The sequence below is a fragment of the Papilio polytes genome, unplaced genomic scaffold (assembly GCF_000836215.1).
Source record: "Papilio polytes unplaced genomic scaffold, Ppol_1.0 DF824058.1, whole genome shotgun sequence".
Lineage (NCBI taxonomy): Eukaryota > Metazoa > Arthropoda > Insecta > Lepidoptera > Papilionidae > Papilio > Papilio polytes.
The window spans coordinates 116,063-137,003 of record NW_013525146.1 but is presented as its reverse complement, the minus strand read 5'-3'; the positions used below and the strand labels follow the sequence as shown (position 1 = coordinate 137,003).

Genomic DNA, 20,941 nt, shown 5'->3' with positions numbered 1-20,941 from the left:
CGGCCGACCGTCGAATTGGAATTGCCGTCAATTCCTGTTTCGCGTTGTTGGTGGTTGCTTGTTCGTCGAGGTAGTGCGCACGAACTTTGTTTTTGTGTTAAAAATAATATGCCTTTTATATCCAAAGACTGGCGATCGCCAGGCGAAGAATGGGTGAAAACTGAAGAAGGATGGGAAAAGAAAAAAGTGCTAGAGTGCACAGCACCGAGGTAAGAACGCATTGCAAAACAAACTCCTTTGTTCGCAATTAGTTCGACTTTGTGCATGTAGTAACGTTTATAATCTAATGCTTTACATAACTTATAACATTGTTGTTTTGATTGTGCAGAGTTTTCTTATTTTTAATTGCAGATATGCTGCTATATCTAACTTTAATAGCATGGAAGAGAAGCAACAGAAATGGTGAGTCGCACGGTTTAAACCTTTCGCTTATCTGATCAGCTGTTTGTGTTATTGTGGCGATACATATTGATTTTCAAGATTGCGTGTGTGCGTTGAAGCAATAGCTGTATTTATTTAGTATGTATTAAACACAAGTGTATCATTAACAATTCAATAAATAAACTACTCACCTAAATACAGTATAGAAACATATCTAAGCATACGTTACGCAAATACTTTCACTGATACGCGACGTTCCTCATTGTTTCCTTCCTCGTTTTTAATGAATAATGAATCGTCAGAATATAATTTGATTACGAAATTTTTGATTATCATAATATTTTTCATCGGCGCAAAAGATAATGAACTCAAAAGCCAAGTTGTAGACTCTATTTTGACTTATTTAATTCAGAAATTCACTTGTAGACTAATTCATCTATCTAGAGTTTTATTATTTCCAATGTCTTATTTTTAACGTGTTTAATTTTATAGATTTTATCTGTAAAATGTATAATAAATTTTCATTTATACCTTTTTTGCCAGATAAACCTTGACATGTGAGTAAAATAGGGCATCATGAATAGTGGGTCCTTGGTTACTTTCCCAGCGGAAACCGAAGTCATTGCGTACGCTGAAAGCTACAATACTTTTTAAATCTTGCGGTTTTTTAAAAAATAAAATACGAAGTATCAAAAATAAATAATTAATATTTACTATTAATCCCGTGATTTTTTACTGCAAAATGACGAAATTTCATGATAATGGAGAAAATAATTCTCAAATATTATTTGATTCTCTTATAGATTTTCTTAAAAATCTATTTGGTTAACTAAGAAAAACTATATTAATATTCTAAAATAAGTAAAACTCCAGTAAAGAGGCTGGCATAGTTCTCAAATATTTTTTTTCATTATCTAGTTTTAGGCTTTACTGTGTCCTAGTTTTTTAAAGTCTTTTTAAAGTAAATTCTAGTGACACATGAATATGTAACGATGTTAATTCTTTGTTCTACTTACGGACCCAAAATTATTCTTTTGTAGGCTAGCATTAAATATTAATTGACCGCCGTAGACGTTACCTCGTAAGTTTCATTCCTTTTTTAAAAATATCATGGTTAGTTAATCTATGTCACAAATTATACAAAAGAATATTTAAAAATTATCCTTATAAAACGTTCCAAATACGATATTTTCAGCTTATTATAATACTTTCGCCCGTGACTCCGTTCGCGTAGAATTAAAAAAAAGTGAGTATCCATAAGTAATTTCGTCGAAATCCGTCCATCCGTTTAGGCTGAACTCTAACAAACATCCACCCGTATAAACTTTCGCATTTATAATGTGTCAAAATTTCAATGGAATTTGAATTTGGAACGTTGGCTTATCGTTTAGGACGCTGTTTCATTTTTATATACGGCCGGTATTTAAGTATTAGATAATATAAATAAAATTATACCGCATCTAAATAAATAAACATGTAAAACAAAACTATACAAAGTCCCAGCATTGAAATAATAACGTACATATTTGGCAAAGAGATTTTCTCGTAGTAACACGTAATAAAAGCAAAATGCTGGCTAAAAATGTACAGAGGCAATATTTACTCGGCTGAGCAAAAGCGGGGTAAACACGAATCTGTTTTGGATCTGGGTCAGGTCGAATTTTCGCTGGTCGACGTTACGAAATAGGAAGAACGTTGAGAATTTACATTTTTAATTGAAATAGTGTGTTTATGAATGTGGCAGATGTCATTTTAATGTAATAGAAAACATTTGAGTGTTGTAAAAGCAATGATCTCGATAAACAGATAAGCCTTAACGAGGTATTTGTGCCTATTTGATTTTTGTCATCTTGGCGCTAATGATAGTGAGAGTTGATACTAATAATAGAAATAGAGTTAACAGTAGGCGCATTTAAGTAGGAACGAAGTATTTCCAGGCAAAGATCTATCCTTTTATACAGATCAGTGTATAAAAATTTTTATTTTGCACAATATAATAACATTTTTTCACTACACACAGAATGCTGTCTAATAAAAATTTTAGAATAAAACGCTGAAACTAAAATTTTTCTAAACATAAACATAAACATTGCTTGAAGACATATGACGTTTTTAAAAATAGAATCAACTTTTTTGTTTTAATTCATCTTCCTTTAACCTGCATGTCAGGTTAGTCATTTCCCGAAACTAAACGCGTTTAATTAATTGCCATCCGTGTTATTTATTTTTGTCCCAAAGTTCTCTGCCTACATTTAAATAAGGAACGCCTCGTCTCACTCAACCACGTTCTCGAAATCTTTTAAAAGAAAAGTATATTTTTTGTTTTTACGTTAAGTGAGTTATCCTGTTTAACAGTTAGCATTCCAGTTCCATTTTCAAAAAGTGTTTTGTTTTTAAATTCATCTTAATGTTTTTATACGTTCCGTTTTACTATTCCTTTGTTCATCGTTGTTTTGAATTTGGGATCGTAAGCTTTGTGTAGTTTTAGTTGTAGTATTTGCCATAATGTAAAGCAAGCTATACTTTGTTAAATCTACCACACGGTTAACTATGTACCATGAAAAAATAAAATAAAATTTATTTTTAAACCCGAATATAAATGCATCTGCTCAAATAATTAAAAATACATATTTACTTTTGAATATATATTTATTTCCGTGTATTAAGAATTTACTTTACTTTTTATTTAATTGACGTGAAACGGAACTAATACGTCAGCGCAACCTTTTTATCAAGGAAACCCCGCCTAAACACTGGCACGCGATAGTTTCGATAGAAAAATAATTGAATTGTCTTTATTTTTTTTAATTGATTGTTTATTGGCTTTTCTGTTATAGGGCGTCTATAATTTAAAATATAAAGTACTATTTGAAATTATAACTCTGTATTATTGTACTTGTAAATGAAATACAGTTTACGAATACTACAATCATACTAACATAATTATTTTTATTGTAGGTAAAAAACTAAATAATAAATTAATCTAATCATAAAATATTAAGACTATCTAATTAACAATTAAGTATAGGTCATTAGAACATAGGTTATCAAATGATATTGATAAAGTATCAAAACAAACAATTTATCATAAACACCTATATAAAAGGAGATTATGCGTAATCGCCTTTGTTTTGACTCCGATCACAGGTCATTGCTCCTTACCGCGTAGGATTTACAATTCCGTTAAATACAGATCCACATGTGTTTGCTAAATTAATATGTGTTTGAAGATCTTCTAAACACCTATTTTTTATAAATCATATAAGACGTTTTTCTTTGATTATTATTTACTACCTTTCCTGTGACACCGCGCTGAGTTAAATAAAAGTAGTCTATGTTTTCTTCCAGATTATCCTCCACATCTGTGCTAAATTTTATCTGGATCCGTTCAGCAGTTTAGGCTACACAATCTAACAAACATCCTACTATCTAAACTTTCGCATTTATAATATTATTCAATACTTCTATACTAATATTATAAAGATTAATGATTTATTTTATATGTATTGAAATAAGTCAAAAACTACTGGGCCAATTGAAAAAAATCTTCCACCGTTAAAAAGGTAGTTTATCTGTTAGTAACATATTTTTATTATTTTTAATTCCACGAGGACGAAGTCACAAGCAACAGTTAGTAAGATATAAAAATAATAGTCTAGTTATTTAAACATCTTTTTGTTGTATGTATTTCTTGTGCAATTTTTCCACCAACCGTTGATTAGTGATAATAAGCGAAACTCTTCGTAAAACGATAGTACGTTCGCCATTCGATACGTCACTTTCTAATAGTCGGTTCCAAGTCGGTAATCTAATAATTATTTAGAAATCTAGGCACTACATGTTACATTGCTTATTTCTACATACTTTAAACATGTCTTCAAATGATACTGCGTTTACTATATAAAAATAAAATAAAAAGAACAAACACTCTTTATTGACCGAAAAAAAGAACACAACTTACAAAACATACTACCGAAATAGAAAATAAAAAAATTCTTGGCCAAAAGGAGTAGGCTCAGCTGATGCAGCCTCCAGCTTGTCACTAAAGACCGCGCTGGTTTTCAGCCTCCCCTTAACTACTAAATGGATGTAATGTCGGTCACTTACACTATCCTGGCTTACACGTCTACGGACGAGACCGGGATGGTATTTAAGATGGCCGACATCTGTTTAAATAGTTAAATAACTGAGTTTTGTTTGTTTTAGACTTATGGGCCGTTATCCTGCCCCCTGTAAAAAATAAATAAAAAAAGCATGTACATATTCTTGCATTGTGGCACTTTAATCATCTTTATTTCTCATTTTGTAATTTAAGCAAAGTTTGTTCCATATTTATCCGCAATATGGCAACGATTTTTGTATTTGTGGTCAGGCTATACATAATCTAAGATATTTTTTTTATCTAGAAAGAAACTATGTTTATTTATATTATAATGAAATAAGAAATAAAATGTTTGTAATATTACTTTTAACTTCCATTTAAAAGGTTTTCCACTAAAAATTGAACTTACTATGAGGGTCGCTGAGTACTCGGGAGAACGTTTGAGATTGAAATTGCTTGTAAAACCTCATTATAAGTTTTCCCAGCGGCCTTTTATCTTTCGGAAATACAATTTGCTTCCTAACGTTTTAGAAACGGTTATTTGCATATTTGAATAAAAAAAACTACAATCTTTGTCAATGATTACAAAAAAACTTACTTAGCAATCAGTTGTTATACATATGTAACTATTTTATTACATTATTACAAATGATTTTAAAAGAAAAAAATATCCAATACTTTATTTCGCTAAACTCGGTAATTAATTAATATATCTTTTTTTTTAAGCTTAATTTATTTAAACAAACTTAATATTGATAAAAAAAAACTATCAAATACGAGAAAATTTCCTTTAAAGCAAAAGTATAAAGCATATTAGATAATCATAGTCGACATTGAGCACGCAAAAACTTCCGATTGCGAATGATTGCTGAATACCACAGTTTCCGCAGAATTCGGCCGTGACCTATATTTATGTAGGTTGCTTCTGTTGCCGAGTTGTTTTACCTTAGAGTCCATAGATTGAGTGCAGAATCCTATCAGTACTGGAATAATTATTAGGAAAAGCACCCAAAATAAAGGCATTTTGGAAAACAGACTAGACATAGAAACAATATTTTTTCACCGGTAACTTCTTTGTCCGGTAATAAATTAATGTCAAATTTAACACGCTGAGACGTTTCTCTGTGTTTGAGTTATTTGTTTGTGATTTTGACTATCGCACCGGTGGCGCTAGTGAGATTATATGAAAGTTGTGTCGAGTGAAGTGTCTATTTTGCTTTATCTATATATTTTGTCTCTTTTACCTAAATATAAGCAAATATAGGCTTTTTTACATGATTCTAAAGTCATACAGCCGCACTAAGTCGCTTTGTAAGTCTTGATGACGATTTCGAGTTATCCACTCCCTTAGTAACCATTAAACGATGCTTAGTGTACAGTTAAAGTACTCTACAGAACGATACCGCAAGTTACCTTTGGAACATATATTCGTATCTCTATTTTTTGAAAGCAGAAAAAAATATACTATTCTAAAACGTCGTCGTCGTTTTGGGCGAGGTTGTACGATGGCCCAGAGCGCTGGACGGAAAAAGGCGCCACAGGTCTGTAAATTATAAAGTCCCACGTAACTCTGTTTAAATCCCCCCTAAATGCTGCAATTGGGTGGGTTGTGAGATCTCGTCCAGGGCGACAGTATCTCTGAAACTGGTCCTCCATCGATCTAATATGATCTAAACTAGGTCACATCGTATAGTTCATAATTCACCGTACAAGCGATTGATATTAAATTCTCCTGACAAAGCCGCACCGTTCAATACAGACTATTGTGTGCCCTAAATGAATATTGCAGGCTCAATACTATTGCAATATCTAGGCTAAATGCTCTAGAAAATTATGATAAACTTACGTAAACAGTTTTGTTTATGACTATCTCTGTATCAGTACAGAATGTACTGCCATAACACTGATGTTAAAATAAATAAATAGGCATAGATATATGTTTTACCTAAATAACCCACGAGAAGAGGAGGGTAATGGTGTTTGATATTTTTTTTAATTCTGTTGTCATCAACTAAATAATTGAATCGATTTTACGAGTGAAGTGTACCGTTCACATTTTTCGTTCTATAGCGATGTCAGTCGTGTTTCAATCAATGTTATTAAACAAGTGTTTCAACAGTGGAAACGTAACAATTGACAGTCTAAGTTTCGTAACGCTTCAACAAAGTTAAATAACTAACAGCGCTGGTTGTTAATTAGTTGCCGAAACTCGAGCTGAAATGTTCTAATTAATGTTACGTCGTGTTTTGTTGTGTTTTGGTTTGTAAGTTAACACCGTATGTATTGATTTTATTTATATTTGAGACTAGCTTTTGCCCACGACTCTTTCCGTGTGAAATTTTAAAATAATAATAAAGGAACAAATGTAGCCGACATTACTCACAGATAAATTACCTTTCTAACGGTGAAAGATTTTTTTTTAAATCCGCTCAGTACTTTTTGAGCCTATTCATTACAATCAAACAAAGTTTTGCTATTTATAATATTAGTATAGATACCAATTTCTGTTTGTGGAATAATCCCTCTAATGGATGTTTAGATAAGGTTCATTTTTATATTGCGACCTTATAACAAATTATATTAGCAATCAGCTTCTGAACCATTTCACTATTAAGAATTTTACACCTCTTTTTAATTTTTTTACATTGAAATTAAAACATAATTATCGACACGTGTCATTGAATTTACAAACAACGCAATAGTCGCATAAGAAACAATAACGTTGGCGGAATGCCAACTATTTTACGGCTACAATTGTAATATTTGATTTAGAAAATTTGAGTTGCGACTACACCTTCCTTAGACATTCTTTCATACATAATCTATACTATAGATTAGTATTTATACTAATATTATAAAGAGGAAAGATTTGTATTTTTGTATGTATTGAAATAACTCAATTACTGGACCGATTTCAATAATTCTTTCACCATTAAAAAGCTATACGTTATCAGTAACATAGGCTGTATTTTTTATTTCACACAGACGAAGTCGCCAGCAACTGTTAGTATCATCATCATCATCATCACCAGCTCACTATACGTCCCCACCGAGGGGCTCGGAGCCTACCCTAAATTAGTGTGACTAGTATAAGTTAATTTTACTAAATAGTTAGATAAATTAAACTACTTAGGTTCTAAATTTAATAAAAAAATTTGCAGCATAATTTGCTTTATTTCCTTTATTTAAAGTAAAATAACAGTGAAAGAATTTTCATAATCGATTCTATTATTTTAAGTCCTTATCTTAAAGAGCAAAAAAAAGACGTGAATAGATTTATAAATGTTTGTTACGTAAATAACCAAATAGTAGTATGTTATGACATTCCTTATCGGTTATTGCTTCCTTTTAGTGTCTTAATAGTAATGTATAGTACCATCCAAACTTTACTGCTGCTCCATATATCGTAAGACGCTGAACAAATATAACATCTACAAAACATAAACGTAAGAGCACACACAAGTGCGCGATTTACTTAACTCTCAGTCCATAGAAATACGATCAGTAAATTTAACTAATTAAATGAAAAACAACGGTTGACACGAGGGAGATCAACATTCCTAATAGTTCATTTAATCACCGTCCATCACTAATTCTCGGAAAGGATCTGTATCTCGAGTGGCCATTAAGTTTGAATGTTGTAATAGATTCGAGACGTGGCTGCATTGAATTCTGATTTAAATCCATTGGCAGTTTGCCAGCTGACATGCGAGTGCCCCACTCGATCTCCAGTGCTCCTTTAACGATGCCACGAATATCTTTGTTGTTTAATATTTGGTTATCACAGTACTAAAGACATATTTATATACAAAACATGCGTTAAGTATTTACATTTGCAAAATTATAATGATTTAGAATGTTAATTCTATTTTTTCCGTTAATGCGAATTATTTCAAAACATTAGATGCACCCTTTGTTTGTTAGGTTGGTACAACATATAGGCTATTCTAAAACATAGGCGTATTCATCAAATAGACCCTGGCCTTGTCAACAGAGACAGCAGATACTGGTCTGTTATTGAAATGGCCTCGTGTAACACGTGCCACTACTACTGTCATGTTATAAAACATTCTGAACCCTATCACTATGTAATTAAGTGAGATATTTCAATAGAAATCAATTATCAGTGCATTACTCTTGTGACGGGAACTAACACTCATAAATTTGGTTAAAGGAGCCCCAAATAAGAAGCGTGTAATGCACTTAATCTGGAACTAAAAATATTAAGAGCATCATGTCTCTTTATCTACAAGTACTTACTTAATCCATACACAATCACGGAAATTAACACAGAATACTTACTTTTATAAAAAAAAGTACTGGTTGGTAACAGCGGCAGCTGTCACATAAAATAATTTTGCAATCCAAAGAGGTCCTATTATTAAATAAAACTCCGTCATAGAGTAAACATAATCAGAGACGTCATATGCAGTTGTGAGTGAAAAGCGGAAGGCCTCGGACGGGAGCGAATGCGATGCACTGCCGTTCTATTTCCAGCTCTCGTTGCGACATACAGCAGCCATTACTGCCATTCGATACCAGACATTTGATACAGATAAAACGATACATTATAATATATCTTTAGCGATCAACCTCGGCTATGCATGGGGAATAAAGTATAAAAATGTTGGTGTGCAATTTCTTTTGATTACTCAAAAAATCGACAAACATCGTAACATACACAAAAGTTTAACGTAATATACTTTAATTAAGATTATGTACACCATGTAAAGTTTGCCACAATCAAGACTTTATAATAAGTTGAGATATATAATATTTTCATTTACCGACACATAGAAAAACAGTCAAAAGAAGAAAAGAGAATATCACCCTACTCTCCAACTGTACTGTTTGATGTAATTGAAAATAGAACAATATTGTTCTAATTACAAATAGCATTATAAATAGGGCAAATTATTGTAGTAACATTTATTAACGTGCGCTTTCTGCTGCTGTTTTCCCGGCGGACGACGGAGTCGTTTCGTTAGAATGCCATGTCCATGACTTTTGTGTGAAATTAAATATTGTTTCATTTCTTTCGCCTCTAGTTGTATATTGCGTTGAAAATTTTACATATTTTGTGAAGTATTATTGAACATGGTCTTAAATATGGGAGACAAAAGTTCAAGACAGACAAACGGTAAAATACAGTGATTACATTAATTGGAATGTAACCACTAAGCATTTAGAGAAATTAGTCACGAAAATTAATTCTCGCGATTATTTATCTCGACTCGCACAGTGGCAATGGCAACACGAATAAACGTAGTGATTCATGCTTTGTTTACGTTGTTACGAAAGTAAAATTCGATAACAGACAGCGTGTCTAGTCTTTGACGATTTATCGTTTGGCGGGAAAACTGATTTATAATCTTTGAATTAGACGCGTCAAAGATCTGAAGTTTTTTGTGTTGAAATTAAGTTTTATAAAATAGACTTTAGGTGTAATTATTTTCAGTTTTCGATTTAAAAAAATAAATAGGTTATTTTTAAGAAATTGCTTGATGAAACTATTTTTGGCATAGATTAAGAATTCATTGACCTTTTAGATTGATTGAGGTTAATGGTGCTCAACTGGTAGGTAGTTGATTTTAAGCAAATTTTATACATGTTAAAGACGACTGAATTATTCCAGATGCGAATAATTTATTTCCGCCTTTGGGTCAACAACGGTTTGCATTACCGTGCTCAACACAAGACGTGTTGGATTATACTTCGCACAAATAACTCTCTGTTCTTTGAGTTTATTAATACGCACGGAAACGTTGATCTTACTTTAAATAATGTAAAATCAATCTTATGATCAAGGAGTAAAAGTGCAAATTACAAATACAGTAACCCTATTTTAAGTTTGTAATACGCATTCGTAGGTATTCTGTACAACACATTTGTCCTAGTATATGTGTGCTGGTTGTTTATTATGGAGAGTTCCTGCGCGCCTGCGAGCACTTATGACACTCGTGTCTTGTGAAGCGGTTGCATCCTTCAACTGTCATATTCTTCAAACAAATGACATGTTTAAAAAATGTTACAGATTAAATATTTTCAAAGATGTCTTCTTTATTATTATAAAAGTTTTGTTTTGCAATTTATAGAGACATCTGTTATTTAAATTCTACAGGATTTTAAGATTTAAAATTCGCTTTAATATTTTATTCCCCAGTAATGGACGTAGCGGAACATTGCATTGCTGCAGTTAGATAACTTTTCTATGAATATATTAAACTAGGGAATTTGAATCTCATTTGATATATCTGCTTTTATTCTCGTATAATGTGATGAGTTCTGGAATATGCAATAAAACTCATCTTATTTCTAAATTGAAGTTTAAATAGAGAATTGATAAAAACACTTCAAATCAAACAGTGAGAATCTATCTTAACAGCCAGAATCAAAACAATATCTTTAAGATCGACAAACAACGGATTTTCGATTGCTATTGGGTTCTAAAGATAAATGAGGCGTCACCGATTATTGGATTCAATTGTACTAGTCATCAATATCGGAATCTCACGTAAAATAATTTCACTAACCAAACCGTATTTGCAATGGAAATCATTTCGTTAAACGAAACGTGATCATTCACAGTTCAATTTGCAAGACGTTGCAAATCTAAAATGTGAACGACCTGCAAATCGCTGTACCGACCAATCTTAGAAGACACACATTTCTTCCTTTGTTATACGGACTAGTACTAGTTAAAATATGGTGTAGAGATCATCTCTACTGGTTGAAGTATATTGCTACAAGAGCGTTGAGAAATGCAATACACGAATGTAATTGGTCGTGAAATCTCGTCACGAAAGTTTACGGATTAAAGATTAAGACGTAATCCATTTTTGTAAAGAATTTATTGCGTTTACACTGGAGCATGCAAGTAACATCAAACGATTGGAAATTAAGTCATAGTTTTGAAACAATATTTAACATACGAAAGTAAAAACTTACATTAGTTTAAACAGCCATCCTATCCTTGGTTGGATGGGTCTTTTTTTTATAATATGTGGTGGCACGATCAAGCGGCCAACTGAATCCACCGAAATGGAAAGCGACCGCTGCTCATAAACATCCGCGATTGCAGATGCGTTACCTACCCTTAATTGACGGAGAACGAGATGCATATAAAGAGGACATTTTTCCTTCCTATGGGTCTCCTCCACCGTCAAGTCTACTTTTCCTTCCCATCCTTTCCTCTTAAGAAAAAGGTGGAAAGGGAAAGGGACCAAAATTAAGCCTCCGGCACCACACTCATCAGACGAAACGCGTAATTGCTTTCACTTCACGCCTGTTTTCTATGTGGTTGTGGTATTGCACCGGGCGAGCCGACCCATTCTTGCGAAGATGTTAAAGGGGGCTCTACCACTGTTACCTATAGGAAGTAAAACGGATTATTGGACATTCAGAGTATTTATTTTGCTATATATAACTTAAACATTTATCTGGAGACGCTTCGTTTAAGATACGTTTAAGTACATCTGTATGGAACAATGAACAATGGCAGCACAAAACAAGACCAACGACCTTATGTATTACACGATTCAAATGTTATAGCGGCTCGCAATTTTGAAGACGCCACACAATATAATAATCAGCAGAGGATATAAGCGGATATGAAAGCGTGGAAACCTGCTTTCTATTAATTGCAGTAGACCAATCTGTGCTAGTAATAACCAACGAAGATGTTTACAACAAAAGCAGTCATATTGTTTGAATCTTGTAATACCTTAACCGTGCACTGTTAGACGTTGTTTATATTAAATGCAATGCGCAGACCCTGTATTTTATTTTATTATGAATATTTCAATTTGTTACGAAAGTAACTTTTATCTTCGGTCCTCTTGTGTGTATAAAATTATAGACGCTATAAACTTTCTAATGACAATAATTGTACCGAAATAGACAATGTCAACTACAGATCGTGTAAATTAGGTGAAAGTTTTAAATCATGGCAACATTTTGTCGTTTTTCTTTTTACAACGAAAGTGAAAGCGAAATGAAAATCGATATACTGATTCAAGATAAGTAATTAACTACATACTCTACTGTAATAGAGTAGGTCTGTTATTTCTTATGTCATAAAACCTCATTTCCACTAGTGCTGAATTTAAAACATTTAGAGACTGTCCCACTAAATTGTCTGATAACAAACCGTGTAAAATATATGATTGAAATATCGGATTTTGTTACTTTATCTGTCAGTGACGTTATGTAAGCTATCTGAGCCATAAGACAGTGGGGCAGGCCCTTAATGAAATGTATTTTTACTAAAGACACAATTTTCTAAAATAATTAAATAAATGTGAATAATTACTAAGAGAGTCGCCAAGTGTATAATGAGTGTTTATTTAAAAATTGCTGAGTTTACAATTGTTTTTTGATCACATAATTCATAAAATTCTATTCAAACGCCACTTCCCTCCCTGTCAGGTTGTCATTTTTAATCTGACGTTCTGAAGTACGGCTCGGTACTCCACACGTCTCGAATACTTCCTGTTCCGAGAGAACTAATTTGCATACGAAGGGAATTATAAACGTAGTCGGGAGCACGAACAAATCTTACATTATAAATGTAGTTTTGATATATAGAAATTTCCCGACTAAGATTCGGATCAGCGTATAGTAATCTATAATAGGGCATACTTAATCTTTTTTTTTTTTAAGAAAAGTTATGGTATATTAAGATCAAAAAATATTAAAATAGCTAATAACTTGTATACAATAACATTAATCAGTTCATTTAAAATGGAACGCTCTTAAAAAGTAAAATACGTAACCTATATTATTTCATTTTTTCTATTCAACCGCTGTAAAGGCAAAAGCAACTAGGTCATACGGTATACGTTTCAATACGATTTTCATATTTTAATCTACCAAGCTCTCGATGTCATATGTTCCAGTTAAAATTATACAGGAAGTGAAAATACACGCATTTAATTAATCAGATTACAAGACGCGTTCGCGTGTATTTTGTTTTTCAGGCCGAATTTATAATTACGTTAAAAATAATTGGGCCCTGTTAAAAGTAAAACGCAGTTGCATCAGCAAAGGGATGCGACGCGACGTCTTGGCTTTTGGCCAACTTTATTTAGTTAACGACCAATGAAAATTATCTTATCTGTACTGATGAAACTCTTCTACTTTAAACATCAAAGTTTAAGCTTAAGTTAATAAGTAAAAAAATAAAGTTAAGCAATTTGTAGTACATAAAAAATATTTTTAGAATTTCGCCATAAATTTACCTTTTAAGGTGAAACAAGATGAACCCTCTTTGATCCTTTCCACATTACAAATGCCAACGAAAGCTTTCAGTGAAATGGGCGACATGTTCTTTTTTATTGTCCTCTCATTTTCTACTTCAGCGACAGCCATTAAAGCCCGACTCGAATCCTAAAATAGAACCCGCTTTCTCATCCTCTAAAACTACGAGCATTTTTTACGTTTAGTAATTAAATGCTTTCTAATATCCTGCACACGATAAGTTGACTCATAAATAAATTAAAAATGCCTCAACCTACATTCCGTGAGGACTAAAATTAAAGAGAAAATGAGAATTGACTTTACACTGTCCTTGAACAGTGGGTGATTGCTGACGTCCTAGCACTTTGTTAAGAAAACAGTGACAGGCGTGGTCAGACCACACCTCAATATATATCAGTCCAATCAGTCACTCCCGTACAAAAGGTTGAAGCTATTTTCTTGATTAAATGTCACTGATAAAGGGAAGGAAGGGTCACTTATTTATGGATATTGTTTTATCCATGATCTACGCAGATTAGTAACGAATGTTATGATTTTAGAGTTTATACTCTACATTTTTTGTATTTATCTTGTGGATTTATAATTGTGTTTTTTTTAGGATGCAAGAAGGAGAAGGTGACAAAAACACATCAGATACAGTGGCCCGAATCCCTCCGCATTGTCACATCACTATTAAATGCACCAGAGAGGTAATTATCTTTTTCTACTATTCAGTAGAAAGTCAACACATTGAATCAGAGATTTTGTGTACACCAGTGTCTTCGTTTAAGAAATATAAATATATCATATTATGACTGATAGATTCATGACCACTGGCGACCGCATGTTTATGAAAAACAGAATCACTCATCAATATTTTTAAATAAGGCAAAAGCAACCAGCATTTATAACTTGCAGTAAAATATGCAAGTCATTATAAATCCGTTTGCAACCTTTTTGCACTAGACAAGGGGGTAAAATAAAAGACGAGCGGAATTTGGGGTCCATTTGTAACATGTATTGTGATAGTCAAGTGTATCTATTTATATGCTATCTATGTGTTCTCAGATCGCAGGTTTCAACGGTCTGTCAGAAGCGGTTCGGCGACTGGATTTCTCATCAGCTGTGCGCGATGTTCGCCGCTTTAATTACATCTGCGCGCTCCTCGAGCTACTCCTGGGCGGACAAAGACTGACGCACCTGCCCGGCGCCGCGCAGAAACTGTTGCTATCCATGTTGGAACAATTAGCCGATCACGGTGAGTACGTATGCTATACAATAGTTGAAGAGAATTTCTAGAGATGAATACGACTGCTAGTTTTCATTGGGTTGGTTATTATAGTCTTATGGTCTTTTCAGGCTAAAAAACCATTTTTATTTGTTTATTTATCATTTTAGTTATTACTTTAGTTGTTAGTTAAATTCTTATCGGACGGACCAACGGTTTTGTTTTCTTTTTAATTAAGTGACTAAAATTATAGGAAATCGGGCAACATACTTTGCGTTTAAATTATAGCTATTAAGGTCCTCTACCTCCACAAAGCCGTTGATCCGTCCGTTAAAAATCATCCTGTAATCGAAAGTACAAAACGCTCGTCGCTCTAAAACTGCAAGTATATTGTTTAAATATTAACGACCACAGTCGTAATAGTCTGAGTGAGGTAAGTCTGTGTGGCGTTGCAGTGGCGACGTCGCAGCACAATCCGGAGGCGCTGCGCGCGCTGGCGGCGGCGCTGGGCGGCGCGCGCGAGGCGGAGCGGCGCGCCTGCTGGGGCCGGCCGCTCGGCTCGCGCGCGCTCTGGCGGCACCACGACCGCGCCATCGCACGCATCACGCGCATCGCACAGGACATACGTATACCTGAGGTAACTACAAAAGCAAAAGACACCTTAGCTCCTCGGAGTAATGAAAGCTATGCGCCACAGTTCGACATTTAGTAGATACAGACAGCTTTATATGATGAGAATTTGTCATCAGCCGGGGCCGGAGGTGGTGCCCAAACTTCACGACATGCCAGAGGAGTGCATCCGAGAGATAATGCTCCGGATATCTGATCACAGGGACTTAGATGTGAGTAATCTTTAGATATTTTACAACCAGGAACATTATTATAATGTGGTAATTTTTCTATGATAAACATTTATTCACGAAGTTCTTCTGCGAATTAAACTTGCTTAAATTAGCCAAATTGTTTTAGTCTAGACTCCCATTATTAGTATTGACTTCTCAGTCTCACAGTGCGATATGGAAGACGTGTATTAAGTAGGCAAGGAGTGAGTAGCTATGTAGCAGTTGTGTGTGCGAAGGCGGCGTCGTCCGCGTGGAGCGTGATGGCGGGCGTGTGCTCGGAGCGGCGCGTGTGGCGCGAGCTGGTGCTGTTCCACTTCACGCCGCAGCAGCTCGGCGCGCTGCTCGCCGCCGGACAGACCGACGTCGACTGGAAGAAGACCTTCCACCAGCTCAGGAAGTAAGCAGGCTACGACGCGTGAAACGCGTTATACCATCCATTGAACATAAGTATTTTTGTACTAATTTTACTTCTTGCCCTAATGTAAGCTAATATTATCATCACCAGCTCACTATACGTCCACACTGAGAGGCTCGCAGCCTACCCTTGGTAGTGACTAGGCCATAGTCGACCACACTGACCCACTGTGGGTTGGTTGACTTCACACATATCTTTGAATCACTAATTCCATGTATGAACATAAGTATTTAGTATATAGACTTGTAATCACAAGTAATTACAGGTGTTGGGTTCGAATCCGGTCATGTACTGTGATTTTCAAATTTCATATGTACATAACTTACTCGACGTTCTTACGGAGCAGTAGTTAATATAATCTGTGATTTATAGATTAATGTGTATTGAGTTTGCATTATCTATGTAGGCTGTACGGTCTGCGCGAGGAGGTGCAGTTTGCAGAGACATTGTCCCTGTGCCGCCACTGCAAGTGCCTCTTCTGGCGCTCCCTCGGACATCCCTGCATCGCAGACCAGGTCACACATCTCACACACATTCTCACTTCATATAACTCCATTTTATTATTTTAATTTACATTTTTTTAAAAATAATATCTGATATTTTAGTGTCCGGAGTACCGCGAACGCTTGAAGGAGGCGGGCGGGCCGCTGCCGCCGCACCCCGTGCCGCCCGCAGCCTTCCTCAAGTTCTTCTCGCTCTAAATCACAACGGAAAATGACCTCTGTGTCTATCGCGGTACGGCATAAACTCAATAAACTCATCTATTTGAATGCACTATTCCAAATCGTCCATAATGGTCTTTGTAATGGATTCAAGTTGGTATTAGATGAGAAAAAAGTTTCAAAATGAAAAGTACAGGCAGCTAATAAATTCTTCGATTTGTTAAAAAAAATAAACAGGGAATTTATAGTCGTTGAGTTTGGTAGCATTAGCTACAAGGCTTTTGGCCACGACGAAAAAAGAAATAAACGTCTTTGCGATCTTACTATTATTTTTAATAATTTTTACTGTTCCTTTTTATATTAGGTGTGTGTTGATAATATTAAAAACGTATCACAATGAGTGTCTTGCAAGTGACTTATAAATGTTTTTGTGTCGTAAAATGTATTAACTATATTGTAGACATTTTATGCTTTGAAAATACCAGTGTTGTACCAAAATTCATTTTTAATATTGTATTAAGTTTAATTTAATATGTGTAGCAATTTGTTATGATTTCCAAGTCCTTTTATCCTGGAACCATATAAGTATTGATTGTTTTGTGATATTTTTTTCCTACAATATGAGTTTTTGTGTTTAAATGTAATCGTTTTTCAGTTGATGTTATTAAATAATTGCAAAATGGTCTTATATATTGGACTGGATATGGGCAACTTTTTATTAAATTTTGCAATAAGACTGGCCATTATCAAATTCACTGCCAACAATATTGCTTGCTGTATTTTATTTACGCAAATAAATTTATAAAATGTCTGTTTTCTATACTATCCAGCATCTCAATTTACTGTATTAAAAATAGATTCCTTTAGAAATCCACAAGTTTCCAAAATTTCATAGTTTTTTTTTTTGTTTGTATATTAATATTGGCAGTTATTATACTAGATATTGTAGGTTTAAAATACTATTAAATATTCTGTAATGATATAGTGAAAGTAGTTGTAGCTTGTAGTTGTTAAATGCCTTAATGAAAAATGTATCATGTCTTTTATGATTAAAAAAAAGAAAAGTCTATGGTTTTAAAAGATTTCATATTAAAGACTTCATCTTTACCCAATACATTAAGAATTGTAATAGTAGTATTATAAAATATTTAAATTGGTTTAAATGATAAACAGGAAATGTAAAGAAAATATTAGACAGAAAATATAGGAGCAACAATTTTTCCATGAATACATTCAAAGAAAGCAATATTTTTATAAAAACTGGTTACCATAAATTGTGGATAACATTCATTGCCTGGCAAGGCCTAACAAGAATTAAAAAAAAAAACTTTTCTGTCCAAATCTATTTAATTAAGTCTGACAATTTAATCTTAAACTGTTCTCCATATTGTAGAGTAGTTGTTTATATTGTGATATGTTAAGATAAATATGACATTACCTTTTAAGTGTTTGAGTCTCAAGAAGCTAACATTATGATAAGGTATATAATTGAATGCAGCTTTCTCACAAGTAGTTCATTTTTAGTTATCTGTGATGTATTTTTTTGTTTTGTGCAATGGAATTGTTTTTGAACATATGTTTGTGTGTTCATTCTTTATGGATGTATTTTTAATAAAGTTATTTTAAATACAGTTTTGATTCTTTTTATTTCACAATAAAAACAACACTACAGTTCAATTAGAATAATTTAATTAAAAATCTACCACTAGAAGCCACTAAAGAAGATAAAAAACTTAATTTTTATACTTAGGTTATTAGCAAAAGTGTACTTGAAAATCAAAGTTTAAATTAATAAATTACTTTTAATATGTACACAAAAAAAAACTTAATCACAAAATTTATTGAATATAGCATAAATATTAATTGGTTATTATAACATTATCTTTATAATAATAATATTTTAATAACAGATTCATAAACAAAACCAAACTAATATATGTCCCATTATTTGGTGCTATATACTTAAATGTTATATTGGACTCATAACGTTCGTAATAACACATTCAAGTCAATTCACTTTTAACATTCTCACAGTGTCGCACCAAGTCTTTCAATTTGTACACAAGATCTTGTAATTGTTGAGTATCACAGGTGAAGTTAACATCGTCTTTATCAGTCTTCAAGATAACACTGTATAGTAATTTATCTGAACCAACTCCGGGCGTGTTCGTTAGAGCTTCTAACTTCCATTCCACATCGGTTATTCTTGGTAATGCGTTTGCATCTGACTGGGAAGTTGATTCCATTTTTTTAATTCACTTTTCCAAAGAAGGTATCAGTGACTATATTCAACAATATGCATGCTTATCGTAAGTACTTTAAATTATATGGTATTATTCGCATTTAATTAACTTAAAAAAACAATAAAATGTCACTCATTCCAAGTTTATGAATTGTCAATTGACATTGATAGAATGTCACAATCTATGACAAGTACAAATGTCATTAAGCATAGACAATTTTTTTTCTATTTATGAAAAGCGATCAACTTATATAACAGACATGTCGTGTCACCACTGTCGCTATTTATGATAAGACGATAAGACGATAAGACTGCTACACTTCAAGTATTGGTACACACAATTGCGATGATGATGGTGTGAAGATGATCTCTGGATGATTTGATAAATCCGATTCTATTCAGCCGGTCGGCCCAGTGGGATTTATTATTTGGGACGATTTAAAATCTATGAAATACTAGCTGTTCCCGCGCGACTTCATCCGCATGAAATTATAAAAATTTTATTTTATTGTTTACATTTGTCAAATTATCAATAACAAATGTCAAAATGACATGACATAATGACAACCTTGCTTCTTTGATGTTGGCAACAACTTATGGTCAACCCATATTAGGGTTTTGATCCAAAATACTTACCCCCTAAGTTTAATGGCCTTAAGATATATAGCCTAAAGCGTGACACTAGTGTAGGGATTTTTATTAAAAAATAACTATTGCAAAAATGCTGTAATTGCTGACATCTTAGGCAAAAAAGAAGTGTGTGTTTGCTCTTTATTATAATAGTATAGATATAGATATATATAGTATAGAAGTATAGATTAGAATGGCTTTAAATTTTCATTGGTTCTGTGTGAAGGGTTTTTGTATATGGAAAATAAAAAACGGAAATTAATAATTTGTTAGTATATTTAACATTTCACATCAAAAATAATATTTCATCATATTTATTTACCATTTATTATAAGGCATATTCATTACAAGTAAAGCATAAGGCACTTTTTATTCTTAAATGTATTGGGAGTTTAAAAAAGAAGTCAATAGTAATTAATAAGACTAACCGCAAAAGCTTATAAAAGAAAACATCAAGTATAAAAAAATCATAAAACAATCTGATTGGCTTGGAGATTCTTTACCTATAAGTTATAAAATTAGTATTTTTAAATATTTTTTAACCTAAATTGGTAAATACTTTACACATCTATGTTAAATACATTTATTTCATGCATTGCTTCATGTCTGCTATAGGGCAACATTTAATTTAGGCAATTTAGCACCTATTTTACTGCTAAAATTAAGAATTTCACAAGACAAAAGTTAGAAACACAACCTTAGTACTAAACAACAATTAAATACTGGCAGTTTCGAAATAAAAAAAAAAAACCTTTTTATTTTAGCATCATATTAAAACCATCATACTAAGGCATTGTATTTTATTCAATGCATATTTTAATAATAAAAAATTGTAATGCAATATACTTTGGGACATAAATGGCCAGAACTTATAATAATGCTAAAATAAATAGGATTTAAAACAGTTGGTATAATTTCCATGTCCACTGTATTTAAAAAAATATTGTATGTCTATAACTTGCATATATCATAGTCAAAAACCTGTAAAAAATGGCACTTCATAGCGTATTTAATTTACATTAAAAAACATAGAACTTCATATAACATGTGCATTAATTAATAACATTTGTTTTTTAATGTGTTAATTTTACCACAGAGTATAAACTTTATTTTTACGTTGTACTTTGATAAATCGTTTACATTCAAAGAACTTTAGTTTTACCAATCACTGTTAGAGGTTCTTTAAATTAATTTGATTATTG

At 32.9% G+C, this 20,941-nt stretch overlaps 1 protein-coding gene across 1 annotated transcript; it reads left to right on the top strand.

Annotated features, from left to right (window-relative positions):
* Positions 1-5: 5 nt before the first annotated feature.
* Positions 6-18,499, top strand: LOC106100295 (F-box only protein 25). Its single transcript, XM_013279119.1, has 9 exons — positions 6-209; positions 352-402; positions 14,340-14,430; positions 14,789-14,978; positions 15,404-15,585; positions 15,698-15,790; positions 16,027-16,187; positions 16,612-16,720; positions 16,811-18,499. The coding sequence occupies exons 1-9, from the start codon at positions 109-111 to the stop codon at positions 16,904-16,906; spliced, it is 1,074 nt and encodes a 357-aa protein (XP_013134573.1). The 5' UTR covers positions 6-108; the 3' UTR covers positions 16,907-18,499.
* The last annotated feature ends 2,442 nt before the right edge of the window (positions 18,500-20,941 follow it).

Excerpts from the sequence above, each read along its gene's own strand:
- LOC106100295 (XM_013279119.1), top strand. The coding sequence starts at position 109 with ATGCCTTTTATATCCAAAGACTGGCGATCGCCAGGCGAAGAATGGGTG. Across the intron at positions 14,979-15,403 it reads GGAACAATTAGCCGATCACG|TGGCGACGTCGCAGCACAAT; the intron begins GTGAGTACGTAT and ends GTGGCGTTGCAG. Across the intron at positions 15,586-15,697 it reads AGGACATACGTATACCTGAG|CCGGGGCCGGAGGTGGTGCC; the intron begins GTAACTACAAAA and ends ATTTGTCATCAG.